This window comes from Nerophis lumbriciformis, linkage group LG09, assembly GCF_033978685.3.
Source record: "Nerophis lumbriciformis linkage group LG09, RoL_Nlum_v2.1, whole genome shotgun sequence".
Classification (NCBI taxonomy): domain Eukaryota; kingdom Metazoa; phylum Chordata; class Actinopteri; order Syngnathiformes; family Syngnathidae; genus Nerophis; species Nerophis lumbriciformis.
Window position 1 is genome coordinate 44,027,603 of NC_084556.2, and position 27,961 is coordinate 44,055,563.

Sequence of the window (27,961 nt, forward strand, 5' to 3'; positions counted from 1 at the left end):
CGGGCCGGAGAGTGCCAGGAGACCAGGTCGGGAGGGGCGAGGCCCGGAGATGCCGCTGGGTCAACCGGGAGGAGAAGCCGCTGTCGCCAGGAGGTCGCCCAGGGCAGGGACGACAGGTGGGATCCAGCGTGCTATGCGCCGGGCATTGAACGGGTGAGAGGATGTCAGCAGGATCTTAAGTTTCACCAAAACACCTCTCCTCTTCCCCCGCCTCTTGGAGCGCTTTTTTCGTGAAGGAGCCGCCGGTGTACGGCGCAGGTAAGCGAGGAGACCTGACAGCATGGGAGAGGGGGTCCAATTTCCCGGGTCGAATCTGGATACCCATGTCTCGCTAAAGTTTTGAGCTCGGATATTAAGCAGTGCTTGGCGATCATAGCACAGTAGTGCAGAGACATCCCCGTAAGCGCATAAAAATAAGGCAACAGCAAACGAAAAACAGAGGCTCCGAGACAGACGACTCGCCGAACAAGCTGGCGCCATCTTGTCTCTGTCATAGCAGAAGTTCTCCCTGCAGAGGAGAGCATATACATACATACAAACATATATACACACAAACACACACAATTATATACATACAGTACATACATAAAATACATCCATCCATGCATACACATACATACATGTATAAATATATACTTTAATATGCACGCATGCACACACGAAAAACAAAATATGATTTAGATTTGCTTCTACTACTTTTTGGACATGTAATTAAAAACTGTTATGTGATGTACCCTATACAGACACAATATAATATAATACATATAATTATATAGTATAATAATCTACAATATATTCAAAATATTATATGCATGTTTGAAATAAAATCAAACCATAATATTTTGATAGTTTATTGTAACGATGTACAGTATATATACCATTGGTATACTATGTCATTTTATTGACTTTTAACAGCACAATTTAAATTCAACAATTACATTGCAGTTTTTTAAAGATTATTTATAAGACTTTCTGCCTAAAAATAAAGTGAAAATAAACAATATGAAATGATGAAATGTATGCATGTCAACAACTACAAAGTACAAGGTAATAAAATACATGTTACACATAAATACACATGAGGACATGAACTATTGGGTTCAATTGAACTAATGCTTTTTTTTTAACTTGTCAAATATTGCAGCTTAATTTCAGCAACTGATCATTATTTTATGTTGTGTGAGCGCTCAACCTAGTGGCCACAGCTTAAAACTACACTTAAAATAAACATTACTTGTAAAAAAGTATACACTTACATAAAAAAATTTGTTACACACTTGTAAAAAAGACTATTATGTAATTGTAAAAATACTATTATTTAATTGTAAAAAAAAAAACTGATATTGAGTACTTCATAGTTTATGTACTTGTAAAAACAAACACAACTAATATAAAAAAAGCTATTATATAATTGTAAGACTATATTTAATTGTAAAAACAATTATATTGAGTACTTGTTACGGTACATTTATGTACTTGAAAAACATATATATATATATACAACTAATATAAAACCGCTTATACAGAAATTGTTAAATCAAATTTTGTATACTTGTTTAAAAAAAAAAAAACTATTTCAAATACTTGATTCACTTCACTCAGGAACTTGTCATAAGTTAAATCAGTTAAAGAAATCTAGTTTTTTTTCTCCACATTGACAAGTTTCTCATCCTTCATCTGTACTTAAAATATTTATGTCGTTCATGTCATTACAAGACAAAGGGTCTTATATACATTGGGGTGTTATTAATTGCAGATATGAACATTGAACAACTTGAACTATATTATCTATTTAATTTATTTTATGCAGCACAATAAACTATGTGGTTGAGCAGTTGTAAAAGTCTGACATTTTGTTGCTATTTAAATTGTTTGTGAGTTATGTTAAGTTTTGGTTTGAATTTTTGAATACATGTCAAAATGGGAGATTTGCAGATGCGTTTTTTTTTTAAATAAATAATTGGACTGTAATAATTCATCACATAAAATTAACATCTTAGACTCAAAGTGATGGACAAAATGAAACAAAAAGAAAAATTGTAAAAAGCAGTTGATTTATTTGTTGTAAAACAAAAAATATGTGATGCCAAGTCAACCAGGAAGACACGAGGAATGCTTGATTTCTGCCTAAGAGATGAACATTAAAACTTCGCAAAGTCAGTTTGTGAATTTCTGAAGATGAATGTGAAGAAACTGTTGGATTTTTTTTTCAAGTACATCAGCACACATTTGACTTTCATAGGAAAACATTTTTTTATTTTGATTCAACATTCAAACTTTTTGTGTTCATTAAAGAAAAAACATCATGTGTCAAATTATGACATAACTCGAGACTTTTTTTTGTCGATTTCAAGGTGAAAGATAGTTTAGGAACAAACATTAAAAATTGACAAAGTAATAAAGCAACTTCTTCATGATGAAATTTCCATCTGAGTTGTTTCTGGAAGGAAGAACAAAAATAATGTTAACCTCTCACACTCTTTTAAATACAATACAATATGTTTTCACTTCCTATTCAATACCGATATTGGAGCCTTGAGTATTGGCCGATACCAATATTGAGCTGATACGATATCAGCAGGAATCAAACATAATTGTATTGTTTTGTAGTGTGCAATGTTAGAAAAGGTTTAATCAAGAGAAATTAGTCAAACATAGGATGATGGTATGTATGAAAAACATTAACGTATTTATAACTGTCCTATGCTGTCTTTAGTTGAAATCAAGTGGGAATTCTGTTTTTGGTCACATTAATTTATGACATCAAGCTCATGATAAGGTAATGGTAAGTTGAATGACGCCGACACGTTTGTAACTGAATACTTTCTAACACGTGTTTGCCTTGAGAATTTATGTGCTTATTTATATCTAACTATAATTATTTGATACTTATTTATATTGACAAATGTACCGTTTTAAACCGCAATATATTTAATGAAGGACACTTATTACGTATGTCTAGTTTGTGTGCTTCGCTGTTGTGCATCTGCTAGCTCCTAGTGGCCTATAGCCTACCATGTTTACCTTTTGTAAATGACTTGACTAAAATACAAGATTAGACCAAACTTGTGTGCTTTATGGAGGACATTTAGATGTTAACTGGCTGTTTAGCTATGCCGAAGTAAGCACACTGCAGGACTGCTTGTAACGGACATTATATCACACATTTTACATGTAAGCACACATTGTCACATCATTTATTTTATGATGAAAGCAGACTGATATTTTATATCAATATCATACCAGGACACCCCTGCTTCTAACCTTCCAACTGTTTAAATAATTTTGAGTGCAATTTTATTATTGAAGCATGATTAAAGCATGATTAAAGTATGACTGAGGTATGGTAGTTACTTGCCCTATTTTAATTCTATTGTGTTGTTTATTTATATTCCTTGGTAGATGCCAGCACCCCCCGCGACCCCGAAAGGGATAAGCGGTAGAAAATGGATGGCTGGATGGATATTGTTGTAAAGTGACCTTGAGTTTTCTGAAAGGTGCTATGAAATTAAATGTATTATTATTATTATGATGATAGAAAATGAATAAACATGACTGAAGCATTACAGACGCGTGACTAAAGCATTATTGAGCATGACCGCAGCATGACTGAAGTACGTAACAGAAGCATGATTGAAGCATGACAGACGTATGACTGAAGCACAATTGAACATAAATGAAACATGACTGAAATATGATTGAAGCATGACAGATATGACTGAAACATGACTGAGGTATGATCGAAGCATGACTGACATATGATTGAAACATTACTGTAGTGTGACTAAAGCATGACAGGCATATGACTGAAGCATGTCTGATGTACATACCCCGTTTCCATATGAGTTGGGAAATTATGTTAGATGTAAATATAAACGGAATACAATGATTTGCAAATCATTTTCAACCCATAATCAGTTGAATATGCTACAAAGACAATATATTTGATGTTCAAACTGATAAACATTTTTTTTGCAAATAATCATTAACTTTAGAATTTGATGCCAGCAACACGTGACAAAGAAGTTGGGAAAGGTGGCAATAAATACTGATTAAGATGAGGAATGCTCATCAAACACTTATTTGGAACATCCCACAGGTGTGCAGGCTAATTGAGAACAGGTGGATGCCATGATTGGGTATAAAAACAGCTTCCCAAAAAATGCGCGAGGTACACCCCTTTGTCCACAACTGCGTGAGCAAATAGTCAAACAGTTTAAGAACAACGTTTCTCAAAGTGCAATTGCAAGAAATTTAGGGATTTCAACATCTACAGCCCATAATATCATCAAAAGGTTCAGAGAATCTGGAGAAATCACTGCACGTAAGCGGCATGGCCGGAAACCAACATTGAAGGACCGTGACCTTTGATCCCTCAGACGGCACTGTATCAAAAACCAACATCAATCTCTAAAGGATATCACCACATGGGCTCAGGAACACTTTAGAAAACCACGGTCACTAAATACAGTTGGTCGCTACATCTGTAAGTGCAAGTTAAAGCTCTCCTATGCAAAGCGAAAGCCATTTATCAACAACATCCAGAAACGCCGCCGGCTTCTCTGGGCCCCGAGATCATCTAAGATGGACTCATGCAAAGTGGAATCTGATGTCTGACGAATCCATATTTCAAATTGTTTTTGGAAATATTCAACATCGTGCCATCCGGACCAAAGGGGAAGCGAACCATCCAGACTGTTATCGACGCAAAGTTCAAAAGCAAGCATCTGTGATGGTATAGGGGTGCATTAGTGCCCAAGGCATGGGTAACTTACACATCTGTGAAGGCACCATTAATGCTGAAAGGTACATTCAGGTTTTGGAACAACATATGCTGACATCTAAGCACCGTCTTTTTCAGCAAGACAATGCCAAGCCACATTCAGCACGTGTTACAACAGCGTGGCTTTGTAAAAAAAAAAAAAAAAAAAAAAAGAGTGCGGGTACTTTCCTGGCCCGGCTGCAGTCCAGACCTCTCTCCCATCGAAAATGTGTGGTGCATTATAAAGCGTAAAATACGACAGCAGAGACCCCGGATTGTTGAACGACTGAAGCTCTACATAAAACAAGAATGGGAAATAATTCCACTTTCAAAGCTTCAACAATTAGTTTCCTCAGTTCCCAATCGTTTATTGAGTGTTGATAAAAGAAAAGGCCATGTAACACAGTGGTGAACATGCCCTTTCCCAACTACTTTGGCACGTGTTGCAGCCATGAAATTCTAAGTTAATTATTATTTGCAAAAATAAAGTTTATGAGTTTGAACATCAAATATCTTGTCTTTGTAGTGCATTCAATTGAATATGGGTTGAAAAGGATTTGCAAATCATTGTATTCCGTTTATATTTACATCTAACACAATTTCCCAACTCATATGGAAATGGGGTTTGTATGACTAAATCATTAGTTAGAGCATGACTGAGGTATAACTGAAGCATGATTGAAGTACTACTGAGGCATGACTGGAGCATGATTAAAGTATGATTGAAGTGCATTATTTTTGCTTACGTGGTTCATTGAAAAGGTAAGAGTCCTGGTACTCCTTCATGTACTGAGAAGATCTGGCTTCATCCAAGAACAGAGAGTAAACCTTCTTGATGTCCTCCACTTGAACTTCTGTCCCCTGAGGAGGATCCAAGCAAGAACACAGTTTGATGTTGTTTGAGAGCTGACTTGATGCTAGCATAAACAGGACAGTATACTCACTTTGCGTTTACGACACACCAGACCAGCTGTGCTGATGAGCTGCATGGCGTAGCGGAGTGACGTCTCCATGCCGATGCGAGTCAGGATGGTGTGAGCCTCATCACTCAGCTCCACGTCCTCTTCCTCACACCTGGAAATGACGAAAAGCTCATGTAGTCCACGTGTACTATCACACGTTTACTACATGTACACAACTTGTACAGGTGGTAGACATGACCAAACAAATTACCGAATTTTTAGGATCTGCTTGGTCTCCTTTTCAGTGTAAGGAGACGTGGCGATGATGAGCAGGCGGTCCAACAAGTCCAAAGGGATCCCGTGAGGGCTCTGATAGTTTGTACCACGGATGCTGGGAGGAAACACCAAGGATAGAAAGATGCGTCAGACACTAACAAAACAAAGAAATGAACGTGCAGGAACAAAGATGAAAATACCGAGTGATGCCTCGGTTGGTGGCCATAATGAGAACAGGAGACAGGTCACTTTCCAAAGCACGGTTAAGAAAGGAGAAACACTCCATGTCCAGCATGTGTACTTCATCAATAAACAACACCTGCAAATATACAAGCACACACATTAATATAATCACTGATAATACTGTAAATCCACCATAATGTGACTTTTACCAACACTACCCTGTACTTACTTATGCAGTGTAACACATGCACTGTACTGTACATCACCCTCACGCTTTGAACTTACCTTAGTATTAAGATCACACTTCACTTCTTTTTCCATACAGTAAATACAAAACATAACACTGCTAAGTGTTTGTGTAAACAGCCTTAAGGATATTATTTGGAGTGTTAAAGCTGAGGTACTTGGGTCTTGTGTCACCAGGCAAATTTCAAACTGTAAATCCCGCCCCCACCCCCACTCTGCGCATCTCGGTGATAGTCCCTCCCAGTCTCCTCTATGGAAGCGCACAAAATTGTGCACGGAATTGCGCACGAGAGCTGCACGTGCACATGCGGACAGTCTGAAGTTGCATCTAGTGTGTATTTTGTTGGAGACTATCGGTAAACACATGTCACCACGCAAAAAGGATACACACATGATATAGGAATATGGAACATTAGATTACCTGTCAAGAAGGAAAACAGCCATTTGCGCCTCCAAAGTTAGTTCAAGACTGGCCCGCAATTCCCATACGCCTACCAATATTTATTCAAGTTTTGGCTCTCCTTTGGTTTTTTAGATGTACATAGTCTTTCTTTCGTTCCTCCTTCTCTGATTTAGTCTTTTTGTTTTTTTTAGCAGTATATGCTGTAACAGCAAGCGCAGGTAATGCGATCTTACTAGGGGGATGTTCGGCAGCCATGCTTTACTACAAACAAGTTTGCATCGTGCACGCGCTTCACTATATATCTAGTCAGCCAATGAGGAGGCTCTGCTCACCCTTCATTTGAAATCCTGTGATCGGATCTGGAGGGGTTGACTGCCAGGGTGACAAATTATATTGTCTTCCGGGGATGTATTTACTAATACACTTATTTATAAAGCACAGACAGCACATAGAAATACGATTTTTTCAGAAATGATTACTGATACGATATATTGTATGATGCTAAAATTATTTTTTTTTAAGTTAAAGAATATAACTTAAGTACCCCAGCTTTAAGTAGTGATGGGCTACACAATACTAAAAAATGGATGCATTATGAAACACAAGAAGTTATACATCTGACTCTCGATAACTCAATGTGTGTAACTTAAAAAAAATTACATGTGACCGATAAAACTGCTGTCAGAGTGTAAGGCATCAAAGCTTATTTTGGCTCACAAGTGACAGCTGATACTGAAAACAATGTCAGGAGTGGCGTGATGCGTTTGACATCGATTTTGGTCACCATCATTGATGGAACTAAAAAAAAAAAAAAAAGAGGAAACATTCAAAAATGTGGGATCATTTTAAATACTAAAGCGCCAAATAAAATGAATGTTCTTTTTCCCCTGAATACTATTTGGCTCATTCCTTTCTGCACAACTATTATTAACAAAAATCATATTTCATAAACATTTTATTTGCAGGTCAAATGTAGTGACTTTTTTCATTTAACAAATGGCAACGTTACTAAACACCAACACAGTATCACTGCAGGTCATGTGTGACCCACTCACTAAACTTACATCATTTACCCATCACTACTGTTTTCTGTTCTTTTTGTGTATTTTTATTTACTTTAACTATGTGTATGACTATTGAAATATTTTTTTGCTGTAGTTGTTGTAAAAGTATTTGCATGACAATGCATTTTGCTGTGTTTGTGGTGTTCAGGTTAAAAACTAAACATTTTTAAATAAAACATTTTAAAAGATGGTTATTCTTAAATTAATATAACTCTTAAATAGAAAGTCAATATATATGAATTTACATTGCAGGTAAGTACAACAATAATAGTTCTAACAGTGTGAATTATTGTTTTATTTTTGGTTAAGTTCCTTATTGGATGAAGTGCAGCATTAATGGTTCCAACTTGTATATGAACACCACCAGATCACAGCCGGGGGTCAAATGGCCCTTTGGGTGGTACAGGGAGCATCGCCCACTGAAGCTGAAGAGATTTCACCATCTTTAAAGATGCTTTGGAAGGCATTTGCTACATAAAAATGTTTTAAAAAGGCAATGCAACTTACCAATGGTTTCTATCTATTAGATGCTATTGGCCCCTGACCGACACAATGTGCTGATAAGATAATCAGTAATCACTGATAATAACCTTACACAAGCATAATGTACTTAAAACATTTATTAATACATTTATACAATTATTATTCTTTGACCTACAATATTGGTCAAAATTGTCCAAAGATGAATTGTACCAATAAATGTGAGGATTTTTTTGCATTTAATTAACAAACATTTTATTTTACACATTAACCACACACTCTATGGTAAAATAAGTATAAAAGTTAAAAACTGAATTAAAAACAGTTAAAAGGAAAAACTGAATTTTATTGTTTTATATCGCTATTATTTAAATCCATCCTTATTGCTATTATTATTTTACTTGTTGTGGTTTATTCGTTACTTATTTATATCCAGGTTTTTAAAACTATATTTAAAGTTGTGTTTTCTGTATAACAAATACTCATGCTTTGAAACTAATGAAAAATCATGTAATTAACCGTGATTACAATATCAATCAAAAGAATTGTGATTATTATTTTTGTCATAATAGTCCAGCCCTACTTCCGGTTTACTTTTTCTTACTTCATACTCAATTTAGTCACTTCCTATTAGCTTTTTGTTAATTTCTAGTGACTGTGCTACGCCAACATGAGTGGGAGTGAAAGAGCTAATGAGATTGTTTGCGGGGTGCTGTATTGTGAAAAGTGGCACACAAAGTGAGTCGTACCCCTGGGATGATCTCCGCCTTGCCTTCTTCCCGCCATTCGCAGACCTTGGCATTGATCTGCTCACGGACTTCAGATTTGATCTCACCCGTGTCTCCAGAGAAAAGGGCGAGGAAGCCCTGCGTTCGGCTGTTGATGACGTCGATCTCGTGGAGGGACACTGTGTGGACCACCTCCTTTCTCTTCTGCAGCTCCCCTTCTGGACACTGCACAAACTGTGTCTACAAACATAGGTAGCAAATAAGTACATCATCAATCAGAACTAGAAGTGTAACGATTCATCAATGTAACAATAGATCGATTTATATTCCTCAATGTCAAATATATCCATCTGTGCTCTGCAAGTTTGCCTTCCGGAAGATAGGTATGGATCCAAGATTGTTTTAAAAGGGAATTGATCAATTTTATCGATATTAGAAAAATTTAAACATTGAAATTAAGAACGGCAGACTTTATATGAAGTTTAACACTTGTAAAAATAAGGACACTAAACATTAAGTCTATTTCGCCCGTCTGTGACGTCATCAAAACAAAAATGGCGGAGAACTACGGTGGCTGAGAAAGTTCACAACAAACGCAAACGCCACAAGACATTATCACTAATTACAACACCTTTCAGCTACAGCAAGATTGCCAAAAGCCACGACACAATAATTTAAAGTACCAGTAGAGTGGAAAAACAAGTTGACTAGGTTGAAGCTATGCAATTGTCGTATTCTTATAGCCAACCTGTGTGTTTATTTCCATACCTGACAGTTGTAGCCAAAACTGTCAGGTACGGAAATAAACACACAGGCTGGCTATAAGAATTAAAAAATTGCATGATTCTTTGATGACCGAATGAACCTAATTGGACTTATATTTTGAAGTTATAATCATATATATATACCGTATTTTTCGGAGTACAAGTCGCTCCGGAGTACAAGTCGCACCGACCGAAAATGCATAATAAAGAAGGAGAAAAACATACATAAGTCGCACTGGAGTATAAGTCGCATTTTTTGGGGAAATTTATTTGATAAAACCCAACACCAAGAATAGACATTTGAAAGGCAGTTTAAAATAAATAAAGAATAGTGAACAACAGGCTGAATAAGTGTACGTTATATGACGCATAAATAACCAACTGAGAACGTGCCTGGTATGTTAATGTAACATATTATGGTAAGAGTCATTCAAATAACTATAACATATAGAACATGCTATACGTTTACCAAACAATCTGTCACTCCTAATCGCTAAATCCCATGAAATCTTATACGTCTAGTCTCTTACGTGAATGAGCTAAATAATATTATTTGATATTTTACGGTAATGTGTTAATAACTTCATACATAAGTCGCTCCCGAGCAGTGTTGGGACTAATGCGTTACAAAGTAACGCGTTACTGTAACGCCGTTAGTTTCGGCGGTAACTAGTAATCTAACGCGTTATTTTTTTATATTCAATAACTCAGTTACCGTTACTACATGATGCGTTACTACTGTATCGGCTAGAAACTGAGGATCTGAGTGTGTTTTATTCCAGCGAAGCAGAGACGTGCTTCTGATTCTTCCTCTGCGCTCTCTGTGTGTGCGTGTGACTGTGTGTCTGAGTGTGGGAAGGGGAGGGGAGGGGAGGGGAGGGGAGGGGAGGGGAGGGGAGGGGAGGGGAGGGGAGGGGAGGGGAGGGGAGGGGCGTGCGCAATACAACCGTTGGCCAACAAAAAAGTAACCACAGAACACTATACGCCTATACGGTATAGTGTTCTGTGGTTACTTTTTGGTTGGCCAAGCGGACGTGACGACAGGCTGTCCCCACTCAGATCCGCACAGACCGGGAGGGGGCGTGCCTTAAGTCCGGCTGGAAATCGGCAGAAATTTGGAGAATGGTTGTCCCAGGGAGAGGCAGTGAAATTCGGGAGGGTTGGCAAGTATGAGATATTCTCACCTCTTTTCTTTTGTCGAGCACAAAGAAAAGAACATTTTAGTTAAATGTAAGTTGTGTCTTGGATCAAAGATCCCGTCTACTGCCCAAAACAACAATTCAAATCTGCCTGGTTAGGCTCTGTGTATGTCACGTGTGCCTTCCTTAGGTGAAGCCAGCTTTACAGCTATGTTGTTGATTGATTGATTGATTGAAACTTTTATTAGTAGATTGCACAGTACAGTACATATTCCGTACAATTGACCACTAAATGGTAACACCCAAATAAGTTTTTTAACTTGTTTAAGTCGGGGTCCAGATACAGATATATACTATCAAATATATACTAACATCATAATACAGTCATCACACAAGATAATCATCAGGGTATATACATTGAATTATTTACATTATTTACAATCCGGGGTGTGGGATATGGAGGGGGGTTAGGTTTGGTTGGTATCAACACTTCAGTCATCAACAATTGCATCATCAGAGAAATGGACATTGAAACAGTGTAGGACTGACTTGGTAGGATATGTACAGCAAGTAGTGGACACAGAGAGAGAGATCAGAAAGTATAAGAAAAAGTGTCTACATTTGATTATTTACAATCCGAAGAGGTATTATGTGGAAGGGAGGGTGTTAGTTTAGGGTTGTAGTTGCCTGGAGGTGTTCTTTTAGTGCGGTTTTGAAGGAGGATAGAGATGCCCTTTCTTTTACACCTGTTGGGAGTGCATTCCATATTGAAGTGGCATAGAAAGAGAATGAGTTAAGACCTTTATTAGTTCGGAATCTGGGTTTAACGTGGTTAGTGTTAGTGTTAGTGTTAGTGTTATTATGCTGTTTGTTACTTATGTATGTTATGTTGCAGCTATTTAAAATAGTTTTGTCAATTTGTTCTGGCCTGAAATAAATTGGCCCTTTGAAACATATCTTTGTCTTTGTGTGTTGTATGTAGAGCACATTGCTTAGCAGAGTTCAGTGATGCAAATGTATGTCAAGTTGATCAACAGATTGTATTATTCTCCAGTGCAATAACAGTACTAAAATGAAGGCTAAAAGGGCATTAATGGGAGCTTTAAAAAAAAAAAAGTAGAAGTAGTAACTAAATAGTTACTTTTCACAGTAACGCATTACTTTTTGGTGTAAGTAACTGAGTTAGTAACTGAGTTACTTTTGAAATAAAGTAACTAGTAACTGTAACTAGTTACTGTTTTTCAGTAACTAACCCAACACTGCTCCCGAGTATAGGTCGCACCCCCGGCCAAACTATGAAAAAAACTGCGACTTATAGTCCGAAAAATACGGTATATATATATATATATATATATATATATAACATTTATGACACCAAAAAACTTCCAAAGTTTGAGAATAAATAGATATAATCAAAATAGTATCAATCACACTAAGGTTCCCGAGCCATTTTGAGAGTTAATGATAAAGCCATGATCCGTGACGTAGCGTTAGGAACCAAAGATTCCTTCTCCATCAACAACAATGCTAATCAAGCGGACTTTGTGAAAATTATGATCCAGAACCTTATATTTTTGAGCCGAACACAAAAAAGTTGAGCAATAAGTTTTATAAGCCAAGTGCTAAACGGATGCAGCTTTATTGTGACACTATAGCACCAGCAGCATTGCTAGGTGCTAAACATACAAACTAACCATAATAAATCATATTAAAACAAACACTATAATACCTTCACTCTTGCTGGGGTTCCGACCGACGGGACGCTCACATAGTTCCGTTTGGATAAAGATTCAATCGCAATCCTCACGAAAGTTGTCACAACAAGCATCCTTGTTCTGTCTTTTTTGCCATCTTGGGGGATGTGAAAGTGGACTAGCCTCTTGGTCCATGACCACATTTGTCTACTACCAGGTGAGAGATGCATGAATTATAATCTAGAATTTACTTTTAGCAAATTTGAAATTAAGCAGAAGCAATTGCCAGCTTAGTGTGTCAACAATAGCAACGTAAGTTAGCATTAGCGCCGCTAAAATAGGCCGTCTGCGTTGGCGCTTATAATAACAATATCACTCATATTTGGTTGATTTTTAGATCACAACATATAAATGGTGTATTGTTGGTGGTTTCTGGATGTTTTAGAGGGTATAATGGGCACAGCAGAGGACCCCCAATCTGTTGACTCAATTGTTAGCTAATTATTTACGTATTTACGCAAAAAATCAATTTAAAATTTTTGCGTATTTCCAGTATGACTTATCTGATATCATGGTCAGAGTGCAGAAGCGTTACCACAGTGACATAGAATCTATGAAATTCATCAGCAACGCATGTGCAGAGAATATATACTGTATGGCAGGGAACTTTATCTTAAAATGTCGGTTACTGTACTTTTATTGAAAATTGCTTAAAAGAAAATGTGAATAGAAAAGGTTTTGTCTTGTTAATTTAACTTAAAGTGTTGGTTGCACTTTATTCAAATAAGATGTGAATACATTGGCCAATAATTGTTGTTTACTTTGTTTGTATCCATAAATCATTTATACACTATTCCCTTAAAGAAATAACAGGAATGTAAGAAACTTCACCTGCAGTGTCCAGTATCGACTATTAATTTCACAGTCACACTGGTTAATTGCTTTACTAAAAAGTTACTGAAACAATTTCAGCAGACTGAATCGTTTTGGATCTAATCAATCTTAAAAAAAAAAAAACAACATTGTTCCTGAATCGTATGGTATAAATAGCGAATCGAATGGAATTGTTGTTAAAACAAAATTATTACTCCCCTAATAGGAACACATTATGACATGTTTCACTTCACTCTTTCAGCATACCTGAGCTCCCATGGCGTCGTAGTCTCTGGCTCTGGTGAATGAGCGTCCCAACTTGCTGATTTTGCCAGTAGCTTTGTCGATAGTGATGACATCACTGAAATAAAGAAGATATCAGAAATATTGTATGAGAACAGTGATTGCCATGGTGGAAGATGAACTTACCCGGCTTGAACTTTCTCTTTGCTGAGACTGTCAATCATCTTGTTGCCAAGGTCATATATCGTCTCCATTTCAGTCGTCTTAAGAGTCAACTTACCCACTTTGGCCCCCTAAAACATTTTGACAAAGTTATATTGTGCTAATGGTTAGCTTCAAACACTAGCATAAAAACATAACTGTATTTCAATATTAGTATTTTAAACTCTTACTGCCCAAAAGGGCTGCATAAAAGAAACAGAACAAAATGGTTAGCTTGTCTAACAAAACCGTGATTTAGATTATAAATGATGCAGATTTTTTTTTAACTTGATGAGCTGCATCACAAATAGGGATGGGCGATGTGTCCTAAAATCTATATCACAATACATATTGCAGCTTCCTTCAATTTACGATATGTCAGCCGCTAATAAATATACTTATATATATATATATATATAAGTACACACAAACACACACACACACACACACACACACACACACACACACACACACACACACACACACACACACACACCTCGAATTTAACCACGGCAATCGCGGCAACTGCCGAGATCGCCCTCGTCATTTGCCGTCATGCCCTAAAAAAAATTGACCAACATCTGCGACAAGAACATGCCGTGACCGCCCTTGACTTTTCAGACGGTTAGTAACACCGTCTAATTTTTTAATTACCGAAAAAACGTCATTTATTTATGCATTTTTGGCAACACGTTGTCAGGCGCATGCACACTAGTGTCGTTTGGCTTGATAATCATGGCGGACCAACGACACAGACTTTACTCCGGATATTTCCCCTCGGAGTAAGCGGAGCCAAGCGCTTGGTTTAACGTAATTTTCCCTCGCTTCCCGCAGTGCGTTTAAGAGCGCACTGCTGTGTTTAGATGGAGACAGGTGTGGACAATATTGGAGACAGGACGCACATGTCCCCACACTAGAAGTATACAGCGAAGGAAAAAACTATTTGATGTTGCTTTTATTTTCTCAATACAGCGTCCATCAGCTGCTGTGACAGAGTTAATGACGTGAGGAAACTGCAGCAGCTGATGTGTCGTGAACGTTGTCACAATTTGTTTATAAAGTCTTTAGTTTGTTTAATGGGATGTTCACTCATCCTTTATTTAACTGCAAACTGTATCAGTGTTCAGATAACATCAATATTAGCTAAAATGTTGTGTCATCTCACTGAATTGAACGCAGGCTGTGAAGATTGTGTACTCGGTGTGAGAGGTGTCACTCCTCTTTTGTTGGCCAAACTGTTGTACTGATAAGAGGCCTTGGAGAAGAACAAAGCTTGTTTATTTGACGTTATCTTTAAGGCTGAAACGACGCGTCGACGTAGTCGACGTCATCGGTTACGTAAATACGTCGACACCGTGTTTGTGCGTCGACGCGTTGCATATTTACGTCACACTACCGTCATGGCGGAGCGCAAAGCAGACGATGAGAGCGGTGCAAGCGAGGGGAAAAAAGCACGCCAAAAGTCGTCAAAAGTGTGGGAGTATTTCAATAAACGGCCAAACCCCACTTAATAAAATTCTATTTTATCTTAGAGCACATCCGCATCTCTATTTACCTAGGCAACCCCAGGAAATGTATATAATTCGGCATTATTTCGGCCAGTCGGCTTATATGATCAAAGCCGATCAGTTTACGTTCACGCGCAGGTATAACGCAGCGCGCTCCCGTCTCATCTGCTGGTGCGCGATCCCGGTAATTAGACCGCTGTGTCAAATCAAGGAGTACAAAAGACGCCAGCGCAGAGTGGAAAAAGGTTTAGTTCATTACAGATAACCCAGAGTTGTGCCAAAAGTGTACCAAAACCAAAAGCTGAACGGACAGCCGGTAAGACTTTATTTCTCTTTGTGGGTGTGGCGCACCTGTTGTGCTGGTGAGATGGGGGGTGCGGGGGAGTTGTGTGCATGTAGCGTGCTTAGTCTGGAGGCTAAATACACACGGTGTTTTGTGTAACTGTTGTTTAGTAAGGAAGTGTTGATATTCTTTGCTTAGTTTGATAAATGTTGGAGCAGTTTGCTTCATCATGAGGGTGAAGTCGCTCAACTTAAAGTGTTGGATTTAACTGTGTTGGATCATTGGCTGCTGGTGAGGGCATAGAAAAAGTGGCATTTTTCTACCAGTAGACAGCGTTTAAGATTGAGTGTTTCACTGCTAAATTAATAATATATTTATATTGAATATAACCCGGAAAAGGGTGGAGTGCCATCTCCGGGTTGGGGAGGAGATCTTGACCCAAGTGGAGGAGTTCAAGTACCTCGGAGTCTTGTTCACGAGTGAGGGAAGAGTGGATCGTGAGATCGACAGGCGGATCGGTGCGGCGTCTTCAGTAATGCGGACGCTGTATCGATCCGTTGTGGTGAAGAAAGAGCTGAGCCGGAAGGCAAAGCTCTCAATTTACCGGTCGATCTACGTTCCCATCCTCACCTATGGTCATGAGCTTTGGGTTATGACCGAAAAGACAAGATCACGGGTACAAGCGGCCGAAATGAGTTTCCTCCGCCGGGTGGCGGGGCTCTCCCTTAGAGATAGGGTGAGAAGCTCTGTCATCCGGGGGGAGCTCAAAGTAAAGCCGCTGCTCCTCCACATCGAGAGGAGCCAGATGAGGTGGTTCGGGCATCTGGTCAGGATGCCACCCGAGCGCCTCCCTAAGGAGGTGTTTAGGGCATGTCCGACCGGTAGGAGGCCACGGGGAAGACCCAGGACACGTTGGGAAGACTATGTCTCCCGGCTGGCCTGGGAACGCCTCGGGATCCCCCGGGAGGAGCTGGACGAAGTGGCTGGGGAGAGGGAAGTCTGGGCTTCCCTGCTTAGGCTGCTGCGCCCGCGACCCGACCTCGGATAAGCGGAAGAAGATGGATGGATGGATGGATTATATTGAATATGGATTTTAAATATGTATCTAAAATAGGTGGTTAATTGGTTAGGTATGTATGTATTTGCATATTGGGTTTTCTGCTGCATTTATCTATTGTGTTTCTGATGTTAAATGTATTTTATATGTATCTTGGTGCATTTATGTTGAGACAATTTATTTAAAATCTGTTTTAACTTAAAGGGAAAAGATGTGTCCATTTTCTTGCAGTTGTTTAATGGTTAAGAGTTTGATAGCCTAATTAATAATTGTAAATTATGGGATTGATAATTGATTGATTTTTTACAGCATGTTAATCTTGTGGTGTTTTGTCCTTAAAGGTTTTTCACCTACTAAAGAAGCTAAAGGCTACTAAAGAAGCTAAATGCTACTAAAGGCTACTAAAGACAGCTAATGACAGCTAAAGAAACTAAAGTCTACTAAAGTCTACTAACACTGCTAAAGACTGCTAAAAAGACTAAAGAAGAAAAAAGAAGCTGTTTCTTTGTTGGAAAAACTGTTGCAAACTAAAGGAAAATAAAAGGAAAAAGTAACTACGGTCTGGTCTTCTGAGTGAAATCCAGAAGCCACATTCAGCATTGGTACATCCCTTCAAGTGTGGGATAAGCACAGCGAAAAAAGCAAAACACTTGACAGTTGTTGTATGCACACTGTGTCGAGCGGAAATGGCCTATCATAGCAGCACAACGGCTATGAACGAACATTTGAAAAGAAAACACCCGACAGCGTTCTTGCCATCACCATCAACTAGTCAATCGTCCGTGTGAGTATACGTTGTCATCATTACACAAAAACATGAATGTTTCATTTGTATCTGCGTTGTAAATTCATAAACTAAAACACTGTTTCGCTCTGAGAGGCGCGTTTGGCGTGCCTGTTCAGTGTTTACAAAGACGCGCTCCTCTTTAACGCTAACGTTAATTAGTTGTGCAAATACCTTTTACAACATTAACAGTTACATATACTATGTACAAACGAACAATTAACTTTCACTTTAATCATACTATCATTGTTGTGTTATTAAGCAAAATAAGCAATACTTTTACTTTTGTTGAAATGTTTACACTGTTACAGAATATTTCGTTTTGCACTTTTTTGTATTGGATGTTTATCTTTATTTTTGCACATTTTAAAGCAAAATAAGCAATACTTTTACTTTTGAAATGCTTATACTATTGCAGAATATTAAGATTTGCACTGGATGTTTACTTTTATATTTGCACATTAAAAAGCAAATAAGCTACTTTTAATTTTGTTAAATGTTAAAAGTTTTAAATGTTTACATTGTTACAGAATATTTTGTCATGTTGTCAATGTTGACTGAGTGGCCATACTTTTTTTTTTTTGTAAATAAAAGTCATGCCTTTTGAAAAAACTGGCCTACATTTATTTTTTCATCTTCATTTTAAATAAAAAAATAATCGGCAAAAGGAAAAATTATCTATAGATTAATCGGAAAAAATAATCTATAGATTAACCGATTAATCGAAAAATAATCTATAGATTAATCGATAGAAAAATAATCGTTAGCTGCAGCCTTAGTTATCTTCATTAGCCAAACTGCTTTGTGTCCTATTTTGATATCAAAAAGTAAAGACCAGTTTTTTTTTGTTTTTTTTTACATTATTTGTGTTTTTTTTAATGTCACAAAGGTATTACCGGTACTTCAAAAAACATTCATGTGACATAGCACATTATTAATGTTCTATTGTGTGTAGGTAATTCCTATACGACATATTTCTGCTCAAACTCTTAATGAATCTGTCCTGATACAGCATCTACATGTAAATAACTTAAATAAATAATAAATAAAAAAACTCCCTCTATCAAAATTTAAAAAATAGAGATAAAGGCATCATGTATTGACAAAAAGCTAACAAGTTGATATTATTAAAGAATTTTAAAAAACTAATATTTGTCTTTAGATATATGAATAGGGTTTATCCATGGTCTTTTTATTAGACATTACAAATGACATGATGGTATTACGTTCACACCCCAACACTTTACCCAACATTCAGTAATCATGATTTCAATATTGATAACAATAATCTTAATTATTACTTTGGCCATAATTGGCAGCCCTAGATCTCATACATGAACACCATTTTTATCTATATGGACAAAAAGTGCATACGTTGTATGGCCATCAGGTGCCATCTTTCAACATTCTTTATATATACACAAACATATACATATATATACACAGGTAAAAGCCAGTAAATTAGAATATTTTGAAAAACTTGATTTATTTCAGTAATTGCATTCAAAAGGTGTAACTTGTACATTATATTTATTCATTGCACACAGACTGATGCATTCAAATGTTTATTTCATTTAATTTTGATGATTTGAAGTGGCAACAAATGAAAATCCAAAATTCCGTGTGTCACAAAATTAGAATATTACTTAAGGCTAATACAAAAAAGGGATTTTTAGAAATGTTGGCCAACTGAAAAGTATGAAAATGAAAAATATGAGCATGTACAATACTCAATACTTGGTTGGAGCTCCTTTTGCCTCAATTACTGCGTTAATGCGGCGTGGCATGGAGTCGATGAGTTTCTGGCACTGCTCAGGTGTTATGAGAGCCCAGGTTGCTCTGATAGTGGCCTTCAACTCTTATGCGTTTTTGGGTCTGGCATTCTGCATCTTCCTTTTCACAATACCCCACAGATTTTCTATGGGGCTAAGGTCAGGGGAGTTGGCGGGCCAATTTAGAACAGAAATACCATGGTCCGTAAACCAGGCACGGGTAGATTTTGCGCTGTGTGCAGGCGCCAAGTCCTGTTGGAACTTGAAATCTCCATCTCCATAGAGCAGGTCAGCAGCAGGAAGCATGAAGTGCTCTAAAACTTGCTGGTAGACGGCTGCGTTGACCCTGGATCTCAAAAACAGAGTGGACCGACACCAGCAGATGACATGGCACCCCAAACCATCACCCAACCATGCAAATTTTGCATTTCCTTTGGAAATCGAGGTCCCAGAGTCTGGAGGAAGACAGGAGAGGCACAGGATCCATGTTGCCTGAAGTCTAGTGTAAAGTTTCCACCATCAATGATGGTTTGGGGTGCCATGTCATCTGCTGGTGTCGGTCCACTCTGTTTCCTGAGATCCAGGGTCAACGCAGCCGTCTACCAGCAAGTTTTAGAGCACTTCATGCTTCCTGCTGCTGACCTGCTCTATGGAGATGGAGATTTCAAGTTCCAACAGGACTTGGCGCCTGCACACAGCGCAAAATCTACCCGTGCCTGGTTTACGGACCATGGTATTTCTGTTCTAAATTGGCCCGCCAACTCCCCTGACCTTAGCCCCATAGAAAATCTGTGGGGTATTGTGAAAAGGAAGATGCAGAATGCCAGACCCAAAAACGCAGAAGAGTTGAAGGCCACTATCAGAGCAACCTGGGCTCTCATAACACCTGAGCAGTGCCAGAAACTCATCGACTCCATGCCACGCCGCATTAACGCAGTAATTGAGGCAAAAGGAGCTCCAACCAAGTATTGAGTATTGTACCGGTACATGCTCATATTTTTCATTTTCATACTTTTCAGTTGGCCAACATTTCTAAAAATCCCTTTTTTGTATTAGCCTTAAGTAATATTCTAATTTTGTGACACACGGAATTTTGGATTTTCATTTGTTGCCACTTCAAATCATCAAAATTAAATGAAATAAACATTTGAATGCATCAGTCTGTGTGCAATGAATAAATATAATGTACAAGTTACACCTTTTGAATGCAATTACTGAAATAAATCAAGTTTTTCAAAATATTCTAATTTACTGGCTTTTACCTGCATATATACACACATTATATATATATATATATATACATATATATATATATATATATATATATACATATACACGCACGCACATACATAGTTGTGGTCAAAAGTTTACATACACTTCTGAAGGACATAATGTCATGAGTTTCCATTCATTTCTACAACTCTTATTTTTTTGTGATATAGTGATTGTAGCACATACTTGTTGGTCACAAAAAACATTCATGTAGTTTGGTTCGTTTATGAATTTATTATGGGTCTACTGAAAATGTGACTAAATCTGCTGGGTCAAAAGTATACCGGTACATACAGCAACATACATTATACATTTTGGTGATGTAGAAAAGTTACAATCAAATCAAATTAGCTTAATGGCATGGCCTGTTAACTTAATGTGAGTGATTATGATTGACGACACATGTTGACTTCTCTGAGCCCATTTAAATAGTGCTCATGTGATGCAGTCATCAGACTCGGTTACAAACGCAACAATGGGAAAGTCAAAGGAACTCAGCACAGATCTGAAAAAACGAATCATTGAATTGGACAAGTCAGGAAAGTCACTTGGAGCCATTTCAAAGAAGCTTAAGGTACCAAGAACAACTGTGCAGACAATTGTAAGTATAAAGTGCATGGCACAGTTTTGTCACTGCCACGATTAGGAAAAAAACGCAAGCTATCACCTGCTGCTGAGAGACAATTGGTCAGGATGATCAAGAGTCAACTGAGAACCACCAAAAATGAGGTCTGCAATGAATTGGAAGCTGCTGGAACACAGGTGCCAGTGTCCACAGTAGGGCTGGGCGATATGGTCTTTTTTTAATATCGCGATATTTTAAGGCCATATCGCGATACACGATATATATCTCGATATTTTGCCTTAGCCTTGAATGAACTCTTGATGCATATAATCACAGCTGTATGATGATTCTATGTGTCTACATTAAAACATTCTTCTTCATACTGCATTAATATATGCTATTTTTAAACTTTCATGCAGAGAAGGAAATCACAACTAAAAAAATCACTATTTTTTCATACGGTGTTGATCTGGAAATGTTTGCCTCGGCATTTTGATGGTGTGGACGTGTGGCACCAAACGAAGATATTGACGTGCGGAGTAAGCACTCTTCATTGTCTAGCGGGTGACTTTTCAAATGATGCTACATATTAGCAGTGTAGCCGAGTGTCCTGGGTTCGCCAATACAGTGTACTTATCTAATAAAATAATAACTGGGAGACATCAGAGCAGGTTCGGTAGCCACCGCTTCTTTAATGTCAACATCACACACCTCCTTCCACAACCACACACCCTCTGTCACAGCTCTACGGCAACAACTCTGGAGGGACAAAACTCCTCCTCCTTACCTAACACACTCCGGTAACTTGGGACACCCTGAACTGTTTGTTACAGCAGTAATGCTACATTTTATAGCAACGCTTTTGCCCCACACTTGACAAATTACGGTTGTCTGTTTGACATATTCCCACTTGAAGCCAAACCACCGCCAGACGATGGACCCCCTGCTGTTTTTCTTGGGAATTAATTATTCCTCCATTTGTTACCAGATTCGCACCTTATTTCTCTTGTATTGTCGCTCGCACCACTCCGCTAGCATCACAGCTAACGTTAGCCATGCTGCTACCTCTCTGCTCGGGGAGGGCGAATACGTATGTGACGTATGACGTGACAGCATGTGACGTGTGTAAGAAGGTGCGCTTGCTGTCTGTGAGAAGGAGAGACCGGAAAGTGCGAGGAGAGCCTGTAGTGTAATGCCCGCAGCTAAAAGCAACTGCGTGAGAACGTATACTCGATATATCACGATATAGTCATTTTCTATATCGCACAGAGACAAACCCGCGATATATCGCGTATATCGATATATCGCCCAGCCCTCGTCCACAGTCAAGCGTGTTTTGCATCGCAATGGACTGAGAGGCTACCATGCAAGAAGGAAGCCTTGCTCTCGAAGCGACACCTTAAGGCTCGTCTAAAGTTTGCTGCTGATCACATGGACAAAGATAAGACCTTCTGGAGGAAAGTTCTGTGGTCAGATGAAACAAAAATTTAGCCGTTTGGCCACAATACCCAGCAATATGTTTGGAGGAGAAAAGGTGAGGCCTTTAATCCCAGGAACACCATACCTACCGTCAAGCATGGTGGTGGTAGTATTATGCTCTGAGCCTGTTTTTCTGCCAATGGAACTGGTGCTTTACAGAGAGTAATTGGGACAATGAAAAAGGAGGATTACCTCCAAATTCTTCAGGACAAACTAAAATCATCAGCCCGGAGGTTGGGTCTTGGGTGCAGTTGGGTGTTCCAACAGGACGATGACCCCAAACACACGTCAAAAGTGGTAAAGGAATGGCTAAATCAGGCTAGAATTAAGGTTTTAAAATGGCCTTCCCAAAGTCCAGACTTAAACCCCATGGAGAACATATGGACAATGCTGAAGAAACAAGTCCATGTCAGAAAACCAACACATTTAGCTGAACACATCAACCAGAAGCTATCCTTAAGCTTGTGGATGGATACCAAAAGCGCCTTATAGCAGTGAAACTTGCCAAGGGACATGTAACCAAATATTAACATTGCTGTAGGTATACTTATGACCCAGCAGATTTGGTCACATTTTCAGTAGACCCATAATAAATTCATTAAAAAAAACTAACTTTTTGAATGTTTTTTGTGACAAACAAGTATGTGCTCCAATCACTCTATCACAAAAAAATTAAGAGTTGTAGAAATTATTGGAAACTCAAGACAGCCATGACAGTATGTTTTTTACAAGTGTATGTAAACCTTTGACCACGACTGTATATACACACACACACACACACACACACACACACACACACACAAACATATATACATACATATATATATAGTGTAATGTAGTTTTAAAAATGTTGTATATATATATAAAAAATATGAGCCCTCCTTTAAGGCAACACTTGCCTTGACCTTAAAAAGTTAAAATTTGAGGCCTGTAAAATACGGTGTTTTTATTCTTCAATCAGTTAATACAAACATATTTGACGTTAAAGATGAAATGTCAAACGTAAAAGCTAATAAAGGAAATTAAAAATAACGTCTCGGTTACTTTGCTGAGTAACTAGTTACTTTTACAATGAGGTAACTGAGTTACTAACTCAATTACTTTTTGGGAGAAGTAATTTGTAACTATAATTACTTTTTTAAGGTAAGATGACCAACACTGCATGTATGGAAAACTTGAAAACAAAAAAACTTTGAAGTCTGCTTACCGTTCCAGTGGCTGGTCGATCAATCTGGATTTCCACCACTTCCCCTTCGATGATCTCAGTCTCTTCTCTGTAAAAGAAATCCAGCAGTGAACGTTGTTGCAATGCCTGTGGGTGACAGTGATCACTCACTTGATCCTCACTCCAATGGCTTTCCTAAAGGCTTGGCTAAGTGCCTCTGTCTTGCTCATCTCCAGGGAGAAGATCTCACTGCCGGCCAAGGCTGTGAAGGGCGTGTCAGTGCCGAGGCTCTGAGCAATACCTGTAAGCAGGTAAACCACCATTTAGTTGGCAATACAAGAGCATGGAATCATCCAGCGTCCATTCAGTCCTCACCCATAGCGATGGCAGTCTTTCCAGTGCCAGGTTGCCCAGCAATCAACACTGCCCTGCCAGCTATGTGGCCAACTTTAATCATCTCCAGGATGACTCCTGCTGCCCGTCGAGAGGCCAGCTGGCCGACCATACCTTGAGACACCTGTGAGGGATCATTAACCATGTAACACAATTCAGTGCACAATTATGATTTCAGAGTCAAAGGCTACAAATTTGTGCATGTGTTTTAATTAAACCAACTGCTTGACACTACCTGTCTCGGTTCCAAAGCATCATCCAAACCCAGGCCACGGATGTGAGAATGTGCACCTGGAGACAAGGTTAAAATCATGAACTTGCATATACAGCTTTTTTGTGGGATAGCACAAAGTACTTATAAAGGAGAGCTTCAAAATTGCATTATTACCAATCCTCTCAATCCGGGTGATGTCACGAACCTCTGGAACTTTAGGAGTCGACATCTGTAATAGTTAAAGGTCTGATTATGTTGTGCATGTGGAGTTTGCATGTTCTCTCCATGACTGCGTGGGTTGCCTCTAGGTACTCCGGCTTCCTCTCACCTCCAAAGACATGCACCTGGGGATAGGCTGATTGGAAACACTAAAAAATTGGCCCTAGTGTGTGAATGTGAGTGTGAATGTTGTCTGTCTATCTGTGTTGGCCCTGTGATGAGGTGGCAACTTGTCCAGGGTGTACCCCGCCTTCCGCCCGAATGTAGCTGAGATAGGCTCCAGCACCCCCTGCGACGCCGAACGGGACAAGCGGTAGAAAATAGATGGAGATGGATGGATACAATAAAATGGCACATTAAGTTGTGCACAGGGTACAACATGTTCAGAGTGTGTGGGGTGGGAAAAGCAACATAAATTAATGACAAAAAATACAAAGGCTTTGTCAAAATACTGTTTTTAAATCCATATTCCGATTGCTAATTTCGGAATGTAATCATTTTATCAGTATTGTTCCCTTGATCTTATTCGTTTGCTCAACAAAGCAACTGATGTGTATGACGTTGAGCAGTTACTTGTAAGTGAGGCACTAAGAATGTGTCACATTTTAAAACGCATTATTTACAATTTGAACATATTGATCATCGCAACATTAGTGAATAGCGTGAACCCGCTATTATTTCAACTCCGTTGTCATAGTGACTGTTGCAGTGAATGCCCAATACAACAGCGATTAGCGTTCAAAAAAGTAACTGGTCTCTTCCACTGGGAATATCTCTTATTAATATATTATGGATATACTCCGTAAAAAAAAAAAGTATGATAAACATGCTTCCTGTTCACTTTCGCTGTGTTAGCCAACTAGCCAGGTTAGCAGCATGGCTGTTTAAATCAGCCAAGCGGTTTCATCCTAATGTAGACAAAATAGTCTCAAGGCTAAAACATCAGTCAAGCTGTCAGCACATGGAAATAAATGTATGTATTATTAAGCGTAAGCTTACCTGCACGGACACAGTTGTCAAAAATGTGAGAATGCGGCGCTTCTTTTAAAGGTGCACACGCTAAATGTGTCCGAAGAGAAACACGTCTCAGCAGGAAGAGTACTGCCCTCTTTCAGTGCAGCGGAAGAAATGTATCAACACGAACCTTCACCCTAAATATATTTACAATTTAATGAGATGCAGAACAAGAATGTGTACACAATATTACTTAACCCTAGTTTAGACACATGGAGAGGTGGAAACATCTCGAAATAAAAAGTTGTCAAGTTGTGAAGTTGTGTTTGTACCATTGTTGGTTGTAAACGTTATAGATTTAAACCCCGCAATATATGACACATATGTGTCTCAAATTAAATACTTCCGTCACTAAGCCACAAGAAGAATACTGCGTTCCCGGGGTGCTAATCTTTACCGTTTAATCGATTGTTGCGTAATGTACTTACCGGATATGATAGTATTCCCACGTTTCTGTTCGTTTGAGTGCAACATCCGGGTGACGGCGCACTTTTTGAATGGCAAAAGGCAATGTACGGAAGTGAAAGATTTGAGATAGACACGTTAAGATGTTGGTTAAACCTTCTTTCGTTCTATATAAATTACAATTTGAGTGTATTTTTATACAAAACCAACAACAACAAAAAAACATGTTTCCGCCCGGTCCAATATATATATATATATATATATATATATATATATATATATATATATATATATATATATATATATATAATTAATACTACTGTATAAACAAATAGATGACTCAGGGGAAGGAGAGACTGCACTGCACCTTCTTCCACTAGGGGAAGCATGTCACACTAGAAATTAATTTACTTTGACAGTTACAAATTAGTGGAATCGATCATGGAACATTAATAAACAAAATATTCCTAAACGTAAGTATCCACATTTTTTAATGTGTTACTCTTGTAAGGGGCCATGAGAAAACATTATACACAAAAAGTTGTTTCCAAAATGCTGTCTATGTTCACAAACACAGCCATAAATATGAATTCACTATCCTGCAAACCTCTTTACCAGGAAACATTTTCTTATCCCCTCCTAAAAGTCAGTCCCTCGGGGCTGCAAGTGGATATGTGTATGTGTTTACATCTAAAAAGAAGATAGGAAATAAGTCAAGAACCAACAGCTGCGAAGAAACAATGGCGTGACCTCTGCCAGCACAACAATTGTTAGGATGAAACCACCCTGTGCAATCAGTTGTATCCATGGTGCACCTGAAACCAAAGGCGCTTATGTCATGTCGCTATTTGTTAGAAGTTCAATTACTCTTGATAAATAGTGAAAGGACAGCATTGTATGCGAGGGTTGGGTGATGTGTTGGAGGATAAATACTTCCTAACAATAGCGTAAGGTAGAAAGTATTGTGTTACCCTTAAATGGTGGTCTTTCATTCAATAGAAAACTGCACTTTTTGTGTATAATTTTGCCCATCATCCACAATCATTATGCAAAACAAAAACATAGACGTTTGTCTTTTTTTCCGTGTGTTGTAAACAGTGTTGGGACTAACGCGTTACAAAGTAACGCGTTAGTCCGTTAGTTTCGGCGGTAACTAGTAATCTAACGTGTTATTTTTTTATATTCAGTAACTCAGTTACCGTTACTACATGATGCGTTACTGCGTTATTTTACGTTACTTTTTATGTAGTATAAAGTGTGTTTTATCGGAGCGCTGCGTTCTGATTCTTCTTGTGTCACAAGCCGGAGAAGAGAGAGAGACATGCGCTCTGTGTGGGTGTGTCTGAGTGTGAGTGTGGGGAGCGAGGGGGGGGGGCGTGTCTGATCATGGCGGAGCCAGAAGTCGAGTTTGCTAACATGGAGATATTTTCACTACTTTTCTTTTGTCGAGCACAAAGAAAATAACATTTTAGTTAAATGTAAATTGTGCTTTGGATCAAAGATGCCATCTACTGCCCAAAACAGCAATTCAAATCTGCTGAAACAAGCTACATAGCAACATGCTTCGACGAAGCTAGTAAAGAGAGACAGAGACTCTGATGCCACAGAGACTCTGATGCCACCACCACCATTCACCGCTGAAGGTACACACTCTGTCAATCAATGTTCCCTCTAATTGTTGATGTGTGTGAGCAAACGCAAAAACTCCCTGAGCATTGAGTGGAGCCCATGTGAGCAACATCACACGTGCACACTGTGGCTACACCAGCAGCACACCTGTCCCAAACCTCACTAAATAACAACTTATATCTCCATCCATCCATCCATTTCCTACCGCTTGTCCCTTTCGGGGTCGCTGGAGCCTATCTCAGCT

At 38.5% G+C, this 27,961-nt stretch overlaps 1 protein-coding gene across 2 annotated transcripts; it reads right to left on the reverse strand.

The window, feature by feature from the left end:
* Positions 1-2,234: 2,234 nt before the first annotated feature.
* Positions 2,235-26,263, reverse strand: ruvbl2 (RuvB-like AAA ATPase 2). Of its 2 annotated transcripts, none has more exons than XM_061963100.2 (14): positions 26,112-26,263; positions 24,625-24,679; positions 24,472-24,527; positions 24,219-24,360; positions 24,015-24,144; positions 23,886-23,952; positions 13,944-14,050; positions 13,782-13,875; positions 9,066-9,284; positions 6,141-6,259; positions 5,936-6,055; positions 5,707-5,836; positions 5,509-5,623; positions 2,235-2,440 (listed from the first exon to the last, which is right to left on the reverse strand). In XM_061963100.2, exons 2-14 carry the CDS (start codon positions 24,677-24,679, stop codon positions 2,412-2,414), a joined length of 1,383 nt encoding a protein of 460 aa, XP_061819084.1. In that variant the 5' UTR covers positions 26,112-26,263; the 3' UTR covers positions 2,235-2,411. The 2 variants fall into 2 exon arrangements, with proteins under 2 accessions (XP_061819084.1, XP_061819083.1); XM_061963099.2 differs by lacking the exon at positions 26,112-26,263 and adding an exon at positions 25,669-25,835.
* Positions 26,264-27,961: the final 1,698 nt, after the last annotated feature.